The sequence below is a fragment of the Ostrinia furnacalis genome, unplaced genomic scaffold, assembly GCF_004193835.3.
Source record: "Ostrinia furnacalis isolate ACB-3 unplaced genomic scaffold, ASM419383v2 OfSCF0963, whole genome shotgun sequence".
Classification (NCBI taxonomy): Eukaryota; Metazoa; Arthropoda; class Insecta; order Lepidoptera; family Crambidae; genus Ostrinia; species Ostrinia furnacalis.
Window position 1 is genome coordinate 426,956 of NW_021131202.1, and position 23,279 is coordinate 450,234.

At 36.3% G+C, this 23,279-nt stretch overlaps 1 protein-coding gene across 2 annotated transcripts in view; it reads right to left on the minus strand.

Moving 5' to 3' along the window:
* Positions 1–7,148: 7,148 nt before the first annotated feature.
* The window catches only part of scalloped (TEA domain transcription factor 1 homolog scalloped), an 84,539-nt gene continuing 68,408 nt past the window's right edge, over positions 7,149–23,279 (minus strand). For both annotated transcript variants that reach the window (XM_028301651.1, XM_028301650.1), the window contains 7 exons: positions 16,992–17,122; positions 14,344–14,384; positions 13,641–13,818; positions 12,388–12,468; positions 11,803–11,969; positions 10,580–10,814; positions 7,149–7,806 (listed from right to left, as the gene is read on the minus strand). In XM_028301651.1, the coding sequence (XP_028157452.1) occupies positions 7,693–7,806; positions 10,580–10,814; positions 11,803–11,969; positions 12,388–12,468; positions 13,641–13,818; positions 14,344–14,384; positions 16,992–17,122 (947 nt within the window). In that variant the 3' untranslated portion in view covers positions 7,149–7,692. The remainder of the gene's footprint in view (positions 7,807–10,579; positions 10,815–11,802; positions 11,970–12,387; positions 12,469–13,640; positions 13,819–14,343; positions 14,385–16,991; positions 17,123–23,279) is intronic.

The window sequence follows — 23,279 nt, forward strand, 5'->3', positions numbered from 1 at the left end:
ATTAAAAACTTAACTAAGGTACTTGATACAAATAAGGCCTACGTTCTAATAAGGCCTATGCATCAGAAAACACAGATAAATAAATCCAACCGGGATAATACTTCAAAGACACGTACTCATATGCCCTATAACCCGGTAGAGTGCAAGAGCGTCCCGATCCAAGATCCCAGCACCAATTGGCACGCGTTCTTCTGAGGTGGTGGGTGATTTCGTGCTGTCTTATAAAAATCTGGCGATTTCATCTTAAATTTTCGGTAAAATGACGCTGTTTTAGATTAAGCTTTTCTTGGTAATCGTTTCTAAATATTTCTTACTAGCTAATAATTACCTTAATTAGTACTACTGGCTATAGATGCATTATTTGTAAATTTTTAAAGACAACAAGAGCGAGATACCTATTAAGGCCTAGGCCTTATTTCAGCATAGTAGGCCATATTAGATACTTATGTTAACACCTGATTACGGACAAATTCGTTAAACTAAATCCCANTCATCAGTGAGTGAGTGAGTGTCGTAAATGCGAAACTTTGCTTTCGCATAACTTCGGAACTAAATGACCTACAGACTTGAAATTTAGGATTTTAAGTATGTGATTATAGCTTACTAGATGACGAAAATTTCTGCGTTCTGGTCTTATCCAGAGGGTCTCAAATAGGGGTCTGAAAATGCGGCGAAATGGTTCCAGTAAAGGATGGTACGGCAGTGTTTGCTTCGCGCTCGACTTGGCGGGGGCACTGCCGTGCCCCCAGATGAGTAAAAGAGTAACTAAATATTTATTTAATAAGAATGTTACTGACAGCACAGAAAATAAAAAGAAAACAGAGTCGAAAAAAATTACAAACCCTGTAAAAAAAGAAAAAAAATAAAAAATAAGAAAAAAAGGCGCATGTATAATTCTAAAGGAAAGAAGAATAAAATCTGGTATTATCATACCTGTCTCGAAGACAAAGTAACAGATATGCGGCCATAAAGGACTGCTTTTGGTGGTATCACAAATATTGTGTAGGAGTTCGTAAAGATGATTCAGAAGAATTTTTATGCACTGGTTCTAATAAAAATAGAGATCTCATTTTGTTCACAAAAATTCAAGACTAAATGATATTCCTTAAGTGATTTATTTAAAAGGTTTTATGTGTAGGCCTTATTCGAACACGGTGTTTTAATAAGCCCTATACAAAAAAATAATATTGTTTGGTTTTGATATTTTTTTCAATAATATATGTAAGGAATCATTATTTTGTTACTATGAATATTTAATTTTATCTATAATTTATGTATAATTCTTAATAAGTGGAATTTAAGTTTATCTAGAGATATAGAGTATATTTCTGTTTACTAGGTGTGTAAAATTTTGAAAACGCAAACAAATCGACGTGTTTAATGTTATAAGACCACATTTTGTTTAATACAACCTCAATTTTAAGGTCTAGAGGCATTTGAATCATATAGGCCTTATTCCGTGTAGGTGATTTATTAAAGCCAAAATCAGTGGTTTCGTAATTAGCTTATTTTGAAGAGATTTAGTTAAAAGTTGTGTTATTTTTTGTAATATTGCTAAAATTAAAGGATGGAAGAAGTTAATTAACCTTGTTTTTGTTGATTGGCGCTAATATTTATTAAAATATAAGCATTTAAAGTTAGGTAGGCCTTATTTGTATCAAGTACCTTACTAATGACCCGTTCAAAGCTTTAATTAATTGAATAAAAGTATAAAAAATACACTATTTGCGACTTACCTTGTGTAAAGATGGTATTCAACAAAATGTTATTAACTTGGTGGAAATTATGAACTTATCAATCTGATTACTTTATCTGTGAAGATAATTAGGGGCTAATTAATTGTAATAGGTATGGGTTATCTTATAAATCATTATACTTATTGGTGTTGGTGGTCACCACTCTTATTTTTTTGGAATTCCATTCTGTTACCGTCATTGCATCTTGTTGGGTACCTAAAGATCTAAAATAGCAGCAGGTCAGATGACTATTAACTACCAAACTATTTAATACATATTTTGGATGTAGAGTCAAATCGTTTATCCGTCAGTGAATTTTCCCTGTTAACAAACTCCACCTTTATTGGTTTTGGAGAATATTTAAAAATACTTATTGCACCATCAAAGGGCGAATTTTAGAGCCCAAAATGCAGAATTACATAATGGGTTTAATTATAAAATATGTAGTTACCTATGTATTATCTTCAGACATAGGTACATTGCGAAATCTTCCATGGTCTAGGCTCGCACTGTATTTACATTATAATTTATTGATTGCTTGCTTTGTCTGGCCCATACCCATTTTATTTAGGGTCGGCCCTCCGCGTCATGCGTCTCCAGGCGGCTCGGTCCTGGGTTGTCATACTGTTAACTTGATTATAATTTATTGATTAGGTACAGATAAGTAATTCACGTTTGATTACGATAATTTTGTTGTTAAATACAGTAACTAAATATTGGTGATAGTTAATACTTGCGAATTATGAGATAACCCGATACTAAGATAACGATTTGTAGGTATACCTATCTCCTACTTACCATGTGCGTGTGTACCAACATTGTGGAAATATTTATAAAATTTATGTAGCTAGGTATGTGCATTTGTCGTATATTTGATTTATAATTCAAAATATACTTTTACAAAACTTGTAACTTGTACATATTTGAATGATCAAACGAACTTACCAAGTGAAGTTCGATCTAAATTATCCTGTTTTCGCCGAAGAGATTTATTTTACCATGTAGTAGTACCCCTGTACGACAACCCAATCCGCACACAATATTCAGCGTAGTAGTAGTAAAAAACAAAAGAGCGGGCAACCCCACCCCTACCACGCTGTGGGCTCGGTGTCCGAGCGGTCTCATTATATTTAGAGAAGAGATGACATTGACGTTTACCTCCAGGGAAGAAGATATAGAAATCTTCGGGTTGGGAGGGACCTTAAATCTCTTCGGCGAAAACAGGATAATTTAGATCGAACTTCACTTGGTAAGTTCGTTTGATCATTAAAAAATGGCTACTGGTTAACATCGCGCGTTAACTTGGAGCTAAAAATGGGTCAAAGTTACGCGTCGTGTCACAACGCTTATAATAAAAATGTACGAGCACTTGCACAAAATAGTTGTTAAAACCAACCTTGTGTTGGGTCTAATTCTCGTCACTACACTGCACAACTTAAAATAATTACGTTTTTTGTCGGTAAAAACGTCCTGGTGACGTCACTTAAGCATTTTTCTTATACTGCGTGCGGTCGTTGCGCGTGCGCACAAAGGAATGAGACCGCTCGGACACCGAGCCCACAGCGTGGTAGGGGTGGGGTTGCCCGCTCTTTTGTTTTTTACTACTACTACGCTGAATATTGTGTGCGGATTGGGTTGTCGTACAGGGGTACTACTACATGGTAAAATAAATCTCGGAGGCGAAAGCAGGATAATTGACGATGTGGCACCATCTTTAATGGCTAATGCATTTGGGAACTCTCCTCCAGTTAACTGTTAGGTTAAGATTTGAAGATTTGTAATAGGTATAAGTATAGGTAGAACAAAATCAATTCACCTTTTCATCACCTACTTTTTTAGAGTTCCGTCTAAGTAAATAAATAATAAACACATAAATTTAAGAAGACAATATAATTAAATTTTCATACAAATTTTAACGTAATATTATCTTTAAAATACTGTACAATGTCAGCTGGTTTTGCAGCAAATCATTTGCTGTAGGTAGTAACAAAAGTAATACACTCGTCGTATCTGAAGAAAATAGGCAAATGATTGTCTCCAAATCCGCCGACTAAATCTTTAATATTTTCATTTTGATATGGCAGATTGTCGATATGAAAAACTTTATAGAAGCAAAAATCGCTTAAAGTATCTACTAACAACTGAAAAATGCACTAAAGTATAATTTATTTACATGACACGACCTTTATATTATTGCATAACGCCGTAGGCTTTTCAAACAATTCCGTTTATACTATTCTAGCAAAAGGATTTATTATTATCGAGTTAATCTCCCTTGAGTACATAATTATAATAAAAGTAAAAATCACAACTAAGTAAGCAGATCTTTTTGCTTGTTTTTTCACGAATTTCCGTACACAATGATAAAAGTTGTGTCGATTTAATATCCTTCAGAAAACAAATTAGAAAAATGTAACAGAACATTTGACCATCTTTATCTAAATGTGTAGATAACATTTTATTTTGGAAAATATTAAGCATTAATAGCAGAAGGAAGAAAAATATAGCACTAAACTCTACTTTTATTATTGGTCCATGAATGAAGTACAAGAACAGTCAAACTATCTGTTACAAAGAAATTAAGTTCAATCGCTTGCTTAAGTACTAGGTACGTGACAACATTACCTACAATTTCTGAACGACCATCGCCATAAAACAAAAAAACTTAAAGCTATTCACTTTACAATTTACCTAATATAACTCTATCAAATAAATACAAAAATCTCTTATTATTATCTAAGATAATATTTTCCTACCTCATGTCTTGAAACTAAATACTATGTAATGCACATAAACTTAACTGATTAAAAATAATATGTGCGCGTGACCGCGCCGACGGGAGGACCCTTATAATATTTGACTAAAAGAGAGATCAAATCATTGCCACATAAACTTATTGTATCGACCGGCTGGCTAGCGAGCAGTATACTCCTTTGTACTTTGAAACTTGAAAGAGCCGCGGTGATATAGTAGGTACAAAGTCTATCCATTTTGAAAAGGCTTCAAATGTCTAAGAAATTCAAATTATTAATATTCAGTAACTTTTTCATATTTAAATAGTGATTTATAGGCAACTCAAATACGATGTCTGTACTATCATTATAGTTAGATAAATCATTTTTAGGCGTTCCAAAATAAATAGACATAAGGTTGAGTTTAAAAATCTGGGAGTTTACACGTCCCGGTTTAGATGAAAATTATTACAGGCCGAGTTTTTTAACAAGGTGACGTCAGGTATAATTCTTATAAGAGCCAGGTAATCTTATACCGGCCATGAGGATAATTTAATCACAACACTTGTATCATAACAGAATCTTAATTAATTTAAAATCGATCAAAAGAGATCGTCAACGTAGATTAAATACTTACAACCGATATCACCTTGTTTTTTGAACACCTAAGAAAATAGCTGCCTAGAAGAATAGTGTCATAGGTGTTACAAATCAATGGGGACAAGAAAAAGAACGTTACAATAACTCTTACATTTAACATGTGACCGAACGTCTATTCTCTCGTATGATACAATTTAGTACAGACCCTAACTGGCAGACCATGTGAACACATGAACACTTTAACGTAGGTACATACGAATATTATATACATGTAGGTACAATTTGAATAGTTATTGTGGCAAAGACTGTTATCAGTACGACTATCTGGCAAATCATACTAAGAACAGAAGTGTCTTACGACCTAACAAGACGTTAAAATAAGTAGGTAGTTAACGTAAGAAGCATATGAGTGCGTTTAGATAACAAAAGTAAAACGTTAGACTGAAGTATTTACACTTTAATTTGACGAGAAACTGAAATAATGATCAACTCACCACGAGTTGCGCGAAATGTGGCGGTTTTAGACATACCTTAATACTCTACATTTAAACCTACGCATGATTCAAGGACCCTACACTAAAATTTTAACCTTTTCACTGCTATTTATTATATCTCTTATACTTTACTATCTTCTCTTAGCTCAAACCAGTGAAAAGATTAAACTGCTCAAGTAATTTATGTTAATGTAACATAATTATAGAGGCACTGTGTGTATTCAATTCTATATCATCTTATTTGACATTATTTTACACAACTATACCGAACGTTATTTAGCATTAAGAATTATGTAAAATATTATTGTTACTCTTATTTCTTTTACCGAAATAACAATCTCGTCAGGACCACGTGAGTGGTTATTTAAATTTTATATACAGTGAACAGTAATAATGAAGATAATACAGAAAACAGTTTTAAATTATAATAGAGATATTAAAAATTGAGCTATACAATAAACATTCAGTTATAAAAATACTTGTAGCGTAATTTTCAGATCACAATTTGCTATGTTAGGTTCACATTAAAATATTTTTTGATTTAATGAAGAAAGTGGTAGATAGAGTTCTTTGATTTATGCCAGACTAAGTCGAGTATACATATAATATGGGAATATGAAGTAGGATTCTGAAGACGTTAAAGAAGCACAAGACAAAACATAGTGTAGGTAGAATATAGAAATTTTCATTTCTTTTCTCTTTAAGGCTTTATGAGCAGATGGAAGGAGTTTTTAGCATTGCGACTCTACATACTGCTGTACCTACGAGTACGTACTCTATTATTGCACATTCATGGTCTGAATTTATCAATGTAATATCGAGGATGATGCAGTAATGTTAATGTCGTCTGATAAATTAACATGAAAGAGAGAAAAAAGAAAGAAAATATTTAAAATGTATCGCGTCAAAGAAACACTGGCTGGGGCAATAGCTAAAATGTAATGAGCACAAAAAGATGAAAAGGAAGGTTATATGAAACTAATGTGCTACAGTTTAAACTTAAGATCGAAATTGCCACAAGAAAGGCAGAATCAAGAAATGGAACGATTAAGAAGGAAAGAAGAGAGAAAGAAAAAGGGAATGGCAAGAATTTGAAACGCCTCATGGCTAAGAATAATTACCGGTTGTTATTTTTAGATCTAATACAGCCAACGAACAAACATAAGTAACTGTCACCGATGAAACGACTTGACAATAACTACATAAAACCACATCACTCGTATCTACCGATATTTTTGGATTGTTATGAACTCTTGAAATACCATCTTTACTGGTGACAGAATAGCACTGAATTTAGATAACACATTCATGTAAAAGCATTTTTTCTTCGATGAGCATTGTATTTATGTACTACGTACAGAACAGACATTCCAAATCGAGTGATTGCCTGGAATTACGCGTATTGCAACTGTTTTAGTTAGTAGGTAAAGACATCATGACATAGAAAGTACATATTGTTTTTTTTAATTGTTTTGTTAATTCCCAATCAACATTGAAATCATACAGGTTTTTGATTCAGCTATGTCTAACAATAAAGAGACATGCCTTGAGTATTTTGAAAGTGCCCTTTTTTATTATATTTTTGGGCTAACAACTTATAACACCATAAATGGCGTGGATAAGCCACAATGATATAAATAAAATTGTCATCTTTGTCACCTGTTTCGTCACAAGTCAGCTTCTATTATGTCCCATTGAAATGTCAGTTAGTTCATTATAGCTCTGAGGTCACCAAATGTCACAAGATTTTTGAGCTTAACATTGGACACCTAAGGCCGCTTGTACACGCTAAGAAAAGTCGCCAGGCCTACGCAGGAAATTGTGTCGTTTCTACACACAAACCGTGTAGGTATATTACTCCGGCACTGACCAAGATGTAATTTTTGTCTTCGCTAGATACGACGCGCGGTGTACGCGCACTGTGTGACTTTTCGTAGCTAGGTCCGACGAAATTCTTGTCTTGTGGGCAGATACGGTGAAATTACTTGGCATGTACAAGAAGCCTAATGGATTTGCAAATGCGCGCTCTATGTCGTGTCGCCTTCAGCTACCCACGTGACCGACTCAGGCGCACCGTTCGGCATGACTGCTCTAGTACACTTAACTCATATGCGCACGCGTTCGGACGCTTCAGTCTTTGACGAGCCGGTAGATATGGTGCTGTGCGCCATGCTCACTGTTTGACACTTCGAACACAAATGCCGCGCACAGTAATGTCTCTTGTGTGTCTCTATTTGATACCACCTGGGGAAGAGAAAATGGATTTGTTAATAACGATGAACTGAAACTGAAAATAATCTTTCTATAAAATAAAGTTGCTCCAGCTTTCTGTACGCTTAGATCTTTTAAACTACGCAACGGATTCTATTTAACGCAGTCTTCAGCAATAGACAGAAGGCTGAAGTTACAGTATCGCGTTATGAGAAGTTTGTCAATTGACTGGTGGTGTTTTATGGCGAAAAAAAGAGAAAAACATAACATGTGATGTAGACTGCAGAGCTTTATGATCAATTTTACATGGCTAGACGCCGTAGTCCATAAATATTTTTTTCTGTGAATACTTAACTAGACGGATATGATAAGGGATTGATGCCCGTTTTCACCATCAATCCCTAATTTTTAAGTGACCCCTATGAAATCAAAATTCCATATATCGATACCTCTGGGCTCAAAGGTCGTAAAGGACAAAATACCGAAAATGAGTTATTTATACAGTTTTACTCAGAATTTCATTCTCTATCGATCTGTATATTTAGTTTGTCGAAAATCCCAAAAAAAGTGCCTTTACGACCCATCATTTTTGATAAGCTAAACAGAATTCATCGTGAAAATTGGGATGTAAATAACATTTGATTTTTTAGTACAGTTACTATGGTAGTAAAGAACAAGTAAACACACATTTTTGGGCGTATAACCTAACATTTCATACCAAAGTCTAAATAATTTGTCCTTTACGCCCTTAGATTATCTAAACAAATATTTTAAAAATCTACAAAGAGAGGATATTAAAATAACTGAAAAGGTAAATTTATTAGATGTTTCTTATTGTATTTAAGTATGTGCGTTTGGAACAAACGAAAGAAATAAAAAATCATCAAAAATATGTAATAAAACTATTTTAGAGTGTAACATTTATGTGATTTGTACATATAAAATGATGACATCTACCCACATCGGGTAAAGTAATGTTGCTTTTTATTATTTCTCATATTTGAAGAAACTAGGTATTTGTCAGGGAAAAAGATAATTTTAAAAGATGATTTAAGAAAATGAAAACATGCTATAAAATAACGTATTACCTAATTAAGGTAGGATAGTCATCATAAAAATTGAAAAAATGAAAAAGTTACATTTGTTAAGAATATTATGAAAAAAAAAGTCACCTTACTGTAGTACCTCAACGGCCGGTTCACGCATGTCTCCGTTTTACTGTTTCGTTTTATCGTGTACGTTTTTTTTTCGTCAAGTACAATAACATAAAACGGAACAGTAAAACGGAGACATGTGTGAACCGGCCGTAAGGTGTCATTATTTTGTATGCACATTGCACAAATCACAAAAATGCTACATTTTACAATTGTTTTTAATGATTTCCTAGTAATTTTGACTAACGCCCTCGGTCAAAACCACTTTTGAGTTTTGACTGTAATAATTATAATAAATAAGTATAGTTTCTAAAGTTATTTGGATCAGCTAATAAAATATAACTAGCAGGAAAAATATTTACACAACATGGGAAACATAGTGTCAGTTGAGACTTCAATCTACTAAAAAGCGTGAATGCACTTTTTTTCGAAGTTATATTTTTATACTACAAAATAATTGGCTTTTAAAAACGGTATTATGTAGGAGTAAAGTAAGTGGATGTACTTTACTGGAATGAAAAACTTCCTACTTGTAATCTTACTTACTTAACCTTTCTACTTTTGTACCAAGTACAATAACATAATTTCTAGCTACTATGAATAATAATGTTTAATCTATTTAGAATTTAGAATAACTAGTTTGGTTTTCCTTTGTCCTTAATAATTCTATCCTATCTGCATTATCATAAGGTCAACTGGTTGACAGACTGCCCTATGGAATTAAGTCCGCCATTTGTAGTTTTTCGAAAAATTAATAATGATGAAATAAATAAATAAAATCAAATTGGTTTCGGCTTTTCGTAAAAAGTAGACATTTAAGAAGTTTTATTTAAAAGCGTCATAATATTTATTTTCTAAATTCGCTCTTATATCGGAAATGGTATCTTCTAGTTCGAAGATATCAAAACTTCTGCTTAAATAGTTTCTAAAATTGTGTGCATTAAATTATGAAGCTACGAAAAATCATTTTATTTCATTAAAAACAAACATAATTCATTTAAATATGTGAAGAAATGGTATATTACATATCAAATACCATAAAACATTAAATATTTAAGCTAAATTATCAATTTTTCCTTGCATAATACCTTACCTGGATGTTCCGTTTACGACCTATGAAAACCTATAAAACTATGTAAATTGTCATTTATTACCTTGGTTTTGTAGTTTTGTAAAATAAAAATAGACTTACGTCCTGAGCAACTTGCCTAGGACGAATATTTGAGGGGCGTAAAGGTCTTTTAAATGTAATTTCGAGGGCGTAAAGGAAATCTATCTCAGTAAATACAGCTCTAGTCCAATTTTTCAATACCTCTTCGGAAAATGCTGTGAATTCTAAGCACTTTCTTCTTAGGTCATATTTTAATAGCTCGAAAAACAAAAAAGTTACTGTCGAATAAAAAAATAAAAATTCGTTTTTTGCTTCTCCTGAAAAGTCGTACTTTGTCCTTTACGACCTTTGAGCCCAGAGGTATCGATATATGTGTTACCAGGGTCACTTAAAAATAGGGATTGGTGGTGAAAACGGACATGAGAAACCCTTTGCCTGTGGCGTAAAGTAGCCGTATTCTCCTCTCAAGTGATGCGCCAAATCAATCAACCACCATAAAAACGTAACTGTCACAAAATTGAGCAGCCAAATCGGTACCAACCTGTAGTATAGTGAAGTTTTCGAGCACACTATTCATCATGTACTTCTCGGGCAGGTGCTTGAGCTTGTGTATGAAGTTGACCATGTACTCGCACATCGGCGACCGGTGGATGCGGTACACGAATCGCCCGCTCTCGAACCGAGCATATTCCGTCTCCACCTTCTCCACTACTTGTTTCCCGAACGAACACACTTTGGTGCTGCACGTTATCGTCATGTTCTCGTTGCTTTCGTATCTGGAAAGGTTGGAGTAATAAATTAGATTTATTCACAGATCACAGAAACTAAAGGGAGTTGTGACAAGGGGGCGGGGCCGGTGTCGCAGCAATATGCCCAAAAACAGAACACATTGCTCGTGAAAGCGATGATGACAGCAGCGACGTTATAATGTAAACAGCTTACATTGCTTGCGTGGTACTAAATATTATTCGAACGTTGAGTACTGATACCGCAGTGGATAATGAGCACATAATATATTTTGATTAAGCACTTTGTGTGTGTGAATTTCTAATGCGACACGAGTTTCGAACTCAGCGCATTAGTTGGTATATCTCTATGGATAAAACTTATGTATTTAGTAATATGAACTCGCATTTTGAAATTGACTTTCTATCGGCAAACAACTAATAGTTACTCGTTTTTTTGGATCTTAGGAGTAAGAAAAATAAACGTTAACAGCCCTTACAAGTGGCGGTCCCTGTTCCATTGAAGTCTTTACGATTAAACAATAGTTAAATCAAACGAACTGATCGCGTTTATAGCGCCATTAAATGACCAATTAGCACTAAATGAAGATAGCCAATGTCTTGTAATTCGATCATTAATGCACGCTAGATTTTATTACCTACTTTTAATGAGTAGTACGCTGCTGTTCCAGTTAATGGGAGTTAGAATACTGAATAATTAAAAGTACTCCTTCGTTTGACCATTATTTTGATGACTTAGGAACAGGGTTTTCTATAGCGAATGAGAGACCTCAAATAGGGGTGGTCGGGTGGCCACAAAACTTCACAGTTGGGGTTAGCCTGTACCTACCCTGGAGTCAGACGTTACTTTGCTTTGCTTCTGGCCATGGCCTGGACATTTGGCCTACACTAGCAAGTCACACAAGTTAAGGGTTTGGCTAGATATTCGTTATAATTTAGCTTTGCTTTCTCAGACGCGCTCGTGCAGTGGAAATTATATGACCTGATGATGATTATGTCAATAAATAAAGTGACTTACACACTAGTAACCCCATAAAAGGCACCGGGGTCGTCCAGATTGCTTGTGTTGAGGTCCGCCCAGAACTTGACGAGGAAGAACGCGTTTCTTGGGCCCTTCTCGTATAGTTCTTTGAGGCCTCCTTTCTTCTCCGGGAACTTATCGTTTATTTGTTGGACGTCTACGGACTGTGGACAAAATACATCATTACATGTATTTACTTTATGAATTGGAGAAGACATTAAGTGCTAAGGATATACTTAACGCATGCATGTTCTTAAACGCGTTTCCACAACATATTTTTTCCTAGACTGCATCAGCGATATTTAAGCATGAAAACCTTATTCTACTTAGGCCCGATTCAACCAAACTTTTATCCGAGAATAACTTCTGGATAACAGGCACATTAACAGTTTCAGTATGGAAAATATGTCAAAATGTCGAATATTAACTGACGATGTATTCTGAGATTAATATTTACTCTTGTTTGGTTGAATCCACCCTTAGTAATATTGACTTAATGTTCCTTAAACCCTCAGCTACAGAAGGATATAATTGGTTCACGTAATATTGGTCGCTATTACATCAAATAATTCAAATACTCACTTCTAGTAAAGGATCCGCGTATGTGACTGTACCACCTATATGAACGAACAAATGCTGCGCCGGCGCTGCGCTCGGGGGATACTGAAAATAAATAGTTCTAATTAGTATAAGCAAGTATAACTTCAATAAGCACAAACTTTCAGATTGATTTTGATTGATAAATAAGGCAATATTTGCAATAGCTGTTGCAAAGAGACATAGGGTATGAGTGTATATTAGGTACAGTACTTTGCAATTTGCATTCCATTCTCCTATTATATGGCATAATTAGATTTTGCCGAATTAGTATTTGAAGTAGATTTTTGCACTGAAACGTTAGTCAAATATTAACTTCATAGACAATCGCTTCTTCAATATAACCAACGGCTGTCATAAAAGATTCTGAACATGCACGTTTCCGACTCGAAATAGCAGAGGTCGTCTCGAATCTACCATTGGGGCAGATCTGTAAAGTGTATCAGGGCATCCAAAGTTCAAGGCCCGGGCAGTCGTAATGCAGCATTCGCTACGGCTCTTATTTCATACTTCGCGATCATTCTTGGCGGGTCATGGCCACGATGGGACGGTGCTTGACAATGTTAAAGCACTACAGGGGGTCTGTGCAGCGAACGATTTTGATAAATGTCCTCTGTCTGTTTCTAGGCTAGTTTTTTGGAGCTGCTGTCAAAATCTATACAAATTCAGAGCATAGAGATGATTGAGAGATTAGCTTTTAAGCACTATTACATTACAACCTGTTTAAGGAGGTATTTTGAGAAGGTGTTTTCCTGCTCACAAGTAAAAGGGTGGATCAATCTGATGTATCAGGCGATCTTTCTATAGTTAATTTGACGAAAGCTATGCAAAGAAGTAATAGGTACATTTAAGAGATAGGAAAGTCGATGATGATGACTTAAGCGACCAACACATCTGTCCCTAGAGACTAGTCTGTCTGCTTCTATCTATCCTAGTGCATCGACTCTTGAGCCGGTACGGGCGTTGAGTTGGTGCTCATGGCCCGTGCTTCTTCTCGGCTGGTTACTGCCAGTCGGTGGTTGAGGCTTCACTTGGCGACGGACTGACCTGAGGCTTCTACCTGGCACCACTGTCCCGCCCTCGGCACGGTACTAGCCCACCGGGTGAGTCGACGTTGGTCGAGGCCCAGTGAACGACCAGCGAGCGGGCGGTTCCTGGATGCCAGGGAGCTTTCAGGTAGTTATGGACCTGTCTGCTTCTGAAGCAGATGAAAGAACTCTACAGTTCTTTAGACTTACCGTGTCAGGGTCCCTCGGGTGCTCCACAAACGCCGAGAACTCGACTAGCCTCAGTTTGTGGGTAGCAATGGCGCGTCCCTCCCAGGGAGGTGGCGGCGCCACGTCAGTCCCTCCAGGTACTCCCACTCCTCCCACTCCTGGGACTCCTTTGTAGCCTGCACCGGGGAACGGCTTGACACTGGAAGAAAGAGTTTGTTTTGTCAGTTTTGTTACCTATTTATTAGCAGCATGTTCAGCCTATCTAGGCTCTTTTTAAAAAAGAAACACGTATAAATCTTTGATAGGTACTACAGGAGTTGTAGAATGAGAGTTGGGATTTTTCAAAGTCAAAGTCAAAATTTCTTTATTTGTTTAGACTAATAAATAGTTCTTACAAATCTTCATTTTGCTCTTAAGGAGCCTCTACATGTCTCATCATCTTTTTACCCTACCAGCGCTTCGAGACCAACATTTGGCAAGTGCTGCATTTTGCAACAAATTCAGTCACCACTGTCTGCCGGTTAATATAAATAAATAAATAGGTTAGTCCCGTTTCTGATGCATTTTTTCATGAAATAAGTTAGTACCTACTGCATGTACCTACTTAAGTACGAGGATGTTGTGTTGTAAAAGGAAATAAATCCTTCTCGCATAGTGAAAGTATTGAAGTTACTATTTTTCACGTCTAAATAAGACAAGCTAGTTAAAAAACATAAATACTTACTCTTGTGATGTCCCAGCTTGTAAACCCGGTTGCCAGAATTGCTGAAAAAAAAAAACAAGAAAAGAAGTTGACAAGTTGTCTTATTACACACGGACAGACAAACTAAAGCTTAATACATTGTTATTTGCTCGTCGGTTAATTTGGCACACTTCAAGCGTGTGAAGTTGTTATTTTTTAACGTGTAATCAATTACAATCTACGTATTTTAGTAAGTGATCCCTAATTTCTAATGAAGAGTACAACAAATACATTTAGCTCGCGACAACTTGTGTCGGTCTCGTTTTAATGTTTTTTAAGTTTGTGAGTGAAGCAGCATTTCTGTTATCTGAACACTGCGCCATGCCGAGTTTAGAAGCGACAAACGTACACGACATGCTTATTCTAAGGCCATTTATAGGTGCTTAGCTGGGTTCTCCACTACATTGTCCACGATTTTTCTACAATTTTCCAGAATACATAGGCATTGTTTCATAACCAACAGTCTACCAAAAGAAATTGATTGCTGTCGCCAGCGACTCTACTTCAATGGCTAATGGAAATACAAGTTTTATAGTGTCCATTGAATTTATATTTCCAATTTATTTTAGTTCTGTAGGACCTATTCATCTTTGTCACTTATTCCAAGATGTAACATGACCGATAGAGACCGATACATCTAACGATCTCTCTCAACATATTCATCTCTATCTCTCACAGGGAGACGTTAAAATTTTGCGTAAGATACACGAAAAGAGCCTATCCGACACCCAACTTATTACTGGAGACCAAATTTTTAGTAGCAGTTGGCTGAGAACTGCAGATTGCCGGTGGCTACTGAGAGCTACAGTTATTGGTCTTTAGGATTAAGGATAGCTGTAATATCTTTAAGATTTATCGTAGTATGACTCCAGCCAAGCACCCAGGTGGCCCTAGTGTTAGCAAGTGCGGTACCGTGTGGTGGTAGGCCGGGTGCGGCAGGCCCGCCACTATCTGCGCGCTCGACAGCGTGCTCATCGACTGCATGGCTTTCTCTTTCATCATCCCCCCGTCCTGGATGTTCAGTTGTTTTTAGATTTCTTTTGTTTACACTCAAATTAGTAGTATCTAGGTATTTGTTCGCCCACGGTTCATAGGCTCATCATCTTAGATGTTCAGTTGTTTTGAGACTTCAGACTCTTACACCCGTATTCACAAATGATGCTTGCAATTGAACGCACAGCGTTGAATAGATCTCTGTGATTGGTTCGTGTGTCACCCTGTGCGTCCACGCGCACTGTGAGACCTCATAGTAATGTTTGTGAATACGGGGGAGAGAATCTCTACAGTCTACAGAAATATCTACTACTATCACGGTTTAAAGGCAGCTCAATGTGTTTATCAATAAAATGCTATCGATTACGCGAATTGAGTCACAACAAAAATGGCGTGATAGATAGTAGTTAAATATTTTACATAAACATCTGCACAATATCAAATCTACCGTAGAAGATATAGATAGCTAGCGTATTCGGTTCGTCTGCGACTGTCGCACGTTCTAAGGGAGCTTTAAGTGCTGGGATAAGTATTTCAAATGAATTGCCATTTCCTTTTTAAACGTTTGCAATGGGAATACCTAATTGAGTCCATAATAACATAAACAAGATAGATAACAGAAAGTATTGCTAAAGAAGAACGAACTTTTTAATATTTTACAACTATAATTTTTTTCATTATTCTGTTCGTCCGTAAAAAACAACCAAAGTATATTGAGAAATAAGTTCTTAATTACTGCTCATTTCAGCAACCGTCGTATATTGAAAAGCGAAAGGAACCAAATTAATAAACTTATTGTGGGCTATAAGCTTTTATACATTAATCTTGGCCATCCCCGGATCACGGGAAGGGTCGGGCAACGTCGACTCAAGTATGTCTACCTGGCTTATTAATTTACACACTAATCTACTTCAATGCCAGTAACATTTATTCAAGCTCTACTTATTGGCCATGTTTAATAAATACGTCATTTAGTGCTACAGTATCTAATAAAACATTTCGTGATCGAGTTTAAAACATCTGAAACGTTACAAGGTCTGTGACTGTGCTGTCGTAGAAAATTTTATTGACACATACAAACTGACTATGTATTGGTTAAATCATGTCTGCAATTTATTACACTCCAATTAAATTATACTTCAAATTAAACAAATTATTTTTCATTCTGTTACAGCTTTTAATGTAAAATATTATGATGACTTCGAATTTAATTGTTTCTAGTCCGTATGAATGTGACTCAAATTAATTTATTATCTATTGTGTCTTCTTTGCGGACAGTTATTCATTTAAAAGAAATTTTATTTGCCAAGCGAATCCCAGAAAATTGAATCGACTGTAATACTCGTAAAAGCGCAAATTTTAATATGATCATAGCCTACGTGGTAGATTCCACGGTATCGGTACCACGTTATAATAAAATTTTCACAGCGCCCGTAGTGACATGTAATTTTGCAAATAGGTAAAGCTGGATTATGAACATTGAAATCTAACTTTTTGTTCTGTAATTAATAGTAGAGTACACAAATCTTCGATTTAATCACTGTTTCAGCCAATTTTAATTTTTAATTTACAAAATTACCGGGTGTCTAAAGGCGCAGTGTAGGTATATGCAGATGATATTTCAGCTGTAAACTTACCACTTTGAGTTTGGCCTGTATTTCCCTTAGTTTTCTCCTAGCTAGCACCTGTATGTGCGAGGAGACTTGTTTCCTCGTGCGGGTCTTGCCTGTCCTTAGTTTTATATACCTCGCTATAAGCTCGTTCCTTCCTGGAAAATAATAATAACACGTTAATTTAATTAACATGCCGTTAATTCCGAACTATTTCAGGGGGGGAGGTATAAAATATTGGAACGTGAGTTAATTTCAATATACAGGTATTTTAAAACTCCGAGAGTTGTAACTGATTTGAACTTCAAGTCAGAGGTCCTCTTCTGTTATTTTCTGGGTTATATTAACTGAGATCAGAATCTAGTGATAGTTATTATAACCCGCCATATTTTGACATGGCTCAATTAATCAAGTCAGATACAAACTATACAGACGAATATTAAAAATGAACTGTTTTCATTAAACAATTTTGCTGACAATTTAAATACCAGCAGAGCAATAAATAATATGAAAAGGATCGGAATGCCAGTCAATAAACAAAACGGAAATTTTATTAATAAAGTTGACGGCCACCTAGCCTAGTACTTTGTGTTACTGGGCTAAAAAACCAGAGTGGTTACGCATTCGAATTCGGTTTAGACCATATTTTATATTTACCATATTTACCACGCGGGCCCAGTGAAGATTGGTCACCACAGTAAAAAATTGTTTTAGTCAACATACACTCCAGTAGGAGTAATAAAGTATTTATTGGAAGTAGTTCTTACTAAATTAATAACAAAGTTTGTAAGAACATAATTAAATGAAAAATTTACAACATGTAGAAAAAATAAAGTTAGAAAATACAGTTATTAGCACGTCACATATCAAAAATGTTGCCCCAGTTCATCCCTTGCACGAGTGTAAAAAGGGGTGAGAATCATGTGCCGATTGACATAACCGAGGAATAGTTGGGATGCCGAATCAGAGCGCACGTACAATGCGATTCGGCGCATCGCCCGCCGATCCGTTATGAAACAATTTTCAAAATATTTTGAATAGCTATTTTCAATGATTGAAACTGCAGCTCGTTCGGAATGCGGGGTGGATCGCCCAGTGCCAGCTGCCATTGTTAAACAATTTTCATTACCTAATAGATAGTCGGAAAATAAACATTGGAAACCGAAATTCGAGCGCTTTCAACCGTGGTTTTGTTTATTAAAAAGTTTTGGGAGATATTGTTTGTAGTAAAATTGAAACTGTTGGGGTAAATTTTATGATCGACACTGTAATACAGATGGGTGTCACTGAAAAACTTCTATTATACAGAAGCTAATAATGGTACAAGTAGGTAACGACAAGAACGCTAAATTGAGAATAAATCTTCCTTTGATTTCGAGTGGTAAATAAATTGGACATCCTCATCATTGTTAATTTTAAATCGCAGCTGCAAGTGTAAGATTTATAATCTAGAACCAAATGATCCACTCCATTCAACATAAAAAATAAAGCCAATAACATTTCACAAGCCGTCAAATACACTGTAGAGACTAGAGAAAATGTATCATGTTGTACATGAAGCCTAAAAGAAACTAGAGCGCTGATTCGCTCCAATACTCGACTGTATTCATTTGCGGACAGCAAAGGAAGACCAGACCAAAGTAAATTGAAATCTCATTGAATTCGGGGAATGCGATGGCGACGAGAGCCGGCTGGTGCGAATTTAATTAACCCTTGCTTGCTTGTTGAGGCGGACGCGTATGGACTAACTATCCGTACGCTACTGCTCGCTCGAATTTCGCTATGGTAAAGGACGGTTAAAGATTTGAAAATGTTCCGTCGATGGTCAATGCCTAAAAGTCTCTTTGTAGAGTCGGGCGGGAAAATTTTGAATTTGAAATTTTTCTTACAAAAAATGAATTTAGTTTGATGTGCCCTCGTATGTAGTTCGTTTTAACATCCTTTTTCATAAAAAAAATGAAAGATGTTTTGTCACTTTCCATGCAGTAATGTTGATTTTATTGTAATGAAAAGGGAAAATACTGTGATGTAAAGTTGGACACAGTATTCATGATTTCTCGGGATGCTTTTTATTAAAAGAACTAGAATTTATTTGTATCCCTTTATCATTAAAGATTTTTATGTGATCTGTACTGTTCTCGACCAAGTACCTAATTAATAAGAATAACAAAACATCTTTTAGGTTTCAAGTCTTCATATTTTTCATTTGTTTTATCCCTACTTATTTCCGAAGATGAGAGCTCAAATTCAAAACCAAAAATTATAATTCTACCTTAATTCTGCCATTAAACTCGAAATTAAAGAGTCGACTACGAGCTCGCAAAAGAAACTCTTGAAGACTGTTAAGGCAAACATTCTTGAAATCGCTCCGAAATTATGGCACCGTCGTAAACTTTTCACGGCGGGTGTTAAGCTAAAATTAGTAAGTGCGGCCACTCTAACAAATTACTGTTAGGCCGAATTAGTTAGAGGATAAACACACCGAATAAACGTGGCTTCCATGTGACATCGGACGCGAATTAAGAGTGCTTTCACCCGAATCGTCGTATGCATCTCTATTAATAGCGGTGCAGAGGGATCAACTCGGGACGTTTCTATTCCACACAGAGTAGAAAAACAAGAACAAGAGATCATTATTTATTAGTTCGTTAGTTGGTTAATTTGGTCCACTGCCAGCGCTCTCGCGCGCTTCAGATGAAATTGTGCGTGCGCGCGCCGCGTATGAATATTAAACAATTTCTTCAGTTACATTCAAAATACCATTTTCATTTATTTAATCACTTCGACATTGATATCTTGTTCGAACGTCTTTTTTTATTTACGTTGTAATGTGGGCGTATATATTTTTATTATACTTTTCAGCTATAAATAAAACGGATTTATTACTACTTATGTAATTTATTCATCAACTAAGGTATTGGAGATCCATCAGAAATACATTAACGCCGTACCTACTTGCGGATGGTCTCATGATTGTTTTTCGGCTAGAATTTATGCGTTTACATTATGATGAAATAAACCATTTAGTGATGATATTTAAACTCAAAATAATGATTTCAAGTTCAGAAAACCTCATGGTTTTCTAAGGCAATAAAAGATATGAAAGAGAAGATTAAAAATAGACGTTGCAAAAAGATTTCAAGTCGAGCATAAATTTCGGTTCAAAGAACCATGCCCAATAAAAGAAACATTAGAATTTGACTTGTATCTGGATTCGTGGAAGAAATTCACGCTGACCCAAACAGGAGCTATGCGATGCGAATCCTACGAAAGGGTTGCGACGGGTCTAAGGAGGATTTCTTGGGAGACAATCGGGAGTTATGCCCAGGGCGGGCGGGGCGCTAAACAACGGGTGGTGGCCCGCCCCTTCTTTATATTTTCTTACTGCGTTCGCCGCCTAGCGGCGCGGCCGGGCCCCTTACACGCTCGCTCGCTCACTAATTGCGCATTCTTCGCATAGTTTAGCCCTCCCGAGCCCCCCCACCCCCCCGGACCACGTGAAGCCGTGCGCCGACGAAACTTTCATACTCCCAGGATATTGAGCGGTTTTGAATGTCTTAACTCACGAACACGCCACAGGAGTAGCAGCAGCAAGGCTTTGTTCGCTGCAACGCACCAGTAACTTCCCACATGCAACTATTACGCGAGTCCCAAAGTCCCGACTCCTAATCACAGGTTAAGATGCGATTGATTGGAATAGTTCCCGTCACAGTAATTATAACAATCGGGATCTCTATTAGAAGCACAACAAGGTAACATGATAAGGGAACTTCGGGTACTGGAGTTCTGTGAAGTGCTTGATCGGCTTTGGAACGTGTCGGACTTTTGCGGATTGTTTTTGTTTGTACGTTGAAACTTTTTGTCTGTCTCTATCTTGTGTTCTATCTCAGTCTTACATACTGTTGCGTGCAAGTGATTTTTATTTTTATCTGTTACCATGATTGCAATAGTCTACAATGGCGAAATTAAGTGCAAACATTAACTTTTTTACATTCACAAAACAAAACCCAGCCGTTGAGAATAGAAGTGAGATATTCCAAGTAAGAACTCCAGTGATTCTGTTCACGAAACATGAATAAATGCTCGACATAAGTAAACGTAAGAATACGACGTACATTTTCTTTTTATATTTTCGAGTCACATTTCAGTTAGTTACTAAACCGGGAAACGTGTGTGGAAGAGCCTACATTATAAAGCTTGAAGCGAAGTGAGATAAGAAAGTCTTACAACTTTCAAACTGTAATTCCTTTTGAAAGCGTTTATTTCCGCGAATCAAGCAAGTAACGACACTTACTCCTAGAGCACGTCGAAACTCAGAATAAAGAAAAATAGTAACGCTTTCCAGTTCCTGATTCTACTCTTATTGTGAAGCGTTTCCAGTTACGTCTTGTGGAAACGTGAATGAACACAAAAATACGACCATTCTTGAGTTCCATAATACACTGAAGAAAGCGGGACGACAAGGGTGTAAGCTAGATTTAGATGAATCTATTTATAGAAAGAAAACACGAAATTATTTTTTTAAACTGCCACTTTGTTTAGTTCAGTTGAACTTCATGCAGTCGATATTAATTCTCAAACTTTATTCATATCTTTTTATTTGATCATTTTGCCAAGACTTGTTTATCTTTTGAGTCATCTTTTTAAGAAACAAATAACCTACAACCGTTAATACCAAATGCTAATAAGAGTTTTGAACTTCAAAAAATATTTTAAGGTCAACATTATAAGAATTACACAGCTCTATTATTTGTTCGCATTTCCACCCTCGATTTACAATCTCTACACGCCTCTTTAATAGGGCTACAACAAATACAGTTGTGTTACTCAGTAATTAACAATAACATTAAAACCTGTGGCTGTACAAGCCTACTGATCAAAGTCAGAAGTCAAGAAGTGACAACTCCGTAGTAAAATAAGACTGAAAATAAAAGACAGCTACGAAAGTCGACTCTACAGAGGGGTGAGTGGACATGAGAGGACAGAGGGTGTCTTCCAGTCGCTAGATTAAGCTCCGCGGGACACGTCCGCGAGTAATGTCGCCATATATTGTCCACGACGCGCGACGCAATTATAGTGTACCGTCTAAATATAGGGTCCTTTACATTTTATTGGGCAATGTAAGTGTCACGCAATAAAGGGAATAATGGAGCATCAGCACACCCTCCATAAGCAATTGACAGCTAAATGTGATTGATTTGGAGTTTAATTGTGCTTCAAAAAGGAAATAAGCAATGGATACGTGCATTGAGTTTTAAGTCATTAATCCTTCAGGCAAGTAAAAAAAACAAAGGACAATAGTTTTCAGTGGCTTGTGGTTCGCGTGGTGGATATATTTCTAAAATGTCATACGAGATGCTTTCTTCAGCATTCACCCAGTAAAGGGCTGTGATAATTAAATCACGATGGCACAAAAATGCTCAGCATCCAAGTAACCCTCCAAAACGACCTGTACCTCTAATTTCGTCCAGAATCCGGTTAAGATTTAGCAATTAAAACATGGCATTTCTTTCCGTCTATTAAATCACTTAAGGTGGACACATCGCTTGTGGCGAATTTGTTTAGTAATTCCATTTGGTGGGACGGGCAGTCCTTTAATTAAAAGCGAGCTTAATGTGCCCCGAGTAATGGGTGTCCGGCTGTAACGCCTAGCCCTTAGTAGTAATTGTCTGACGTCAATTGTTTTCCACGATATTAAAATACACTACGTTACGGCACTGATCGTTGACTTCGCTAGTGTTTAGTGTTTAGATCCTAATGGTATGTATAATGTTTTCATTTGAGCTTTCAATGATATGACTTGGTCAAGGGCAGATTTCTGATGCTACTATATCATACTAGCGGATTGACATACCAAAGTACAGTCATACTTCTTTATTTTCTGAAAATCTGTTGAAAGCTTGCATTGTCCTCAAAGTTCGAGGGAGCAAAATATACATACAAATATGTCAGTCTGACTTAGGAATCGAATCCAAGACTTCGAGGTCGTCTGAGTTAAACTCTTCAGCTACTGGGTCTATGGAGACGTTAAAACAAAGGTTCAATTCACTCCTGAATTCGTGACACAAAACCAAACAGTTTCTCGGAATATTACCGATTTTTGATAAAAAAATCCAGGCGAAATTCCTGGAAATGGATTTGCTACAGTATTTTATCATCGTACAATAATCTTTCAAAATTCAAATTTCTCATTTTCACCACCAATATCTTAGAAAACAAGTCATATATAACAGAAGCTGAGGATTTCCCCAGCTGTTAATTTACCGAGGGCAAAAGGTTTATTTTTGTAGCAATCGTCACGTCGCGTTAACGAGC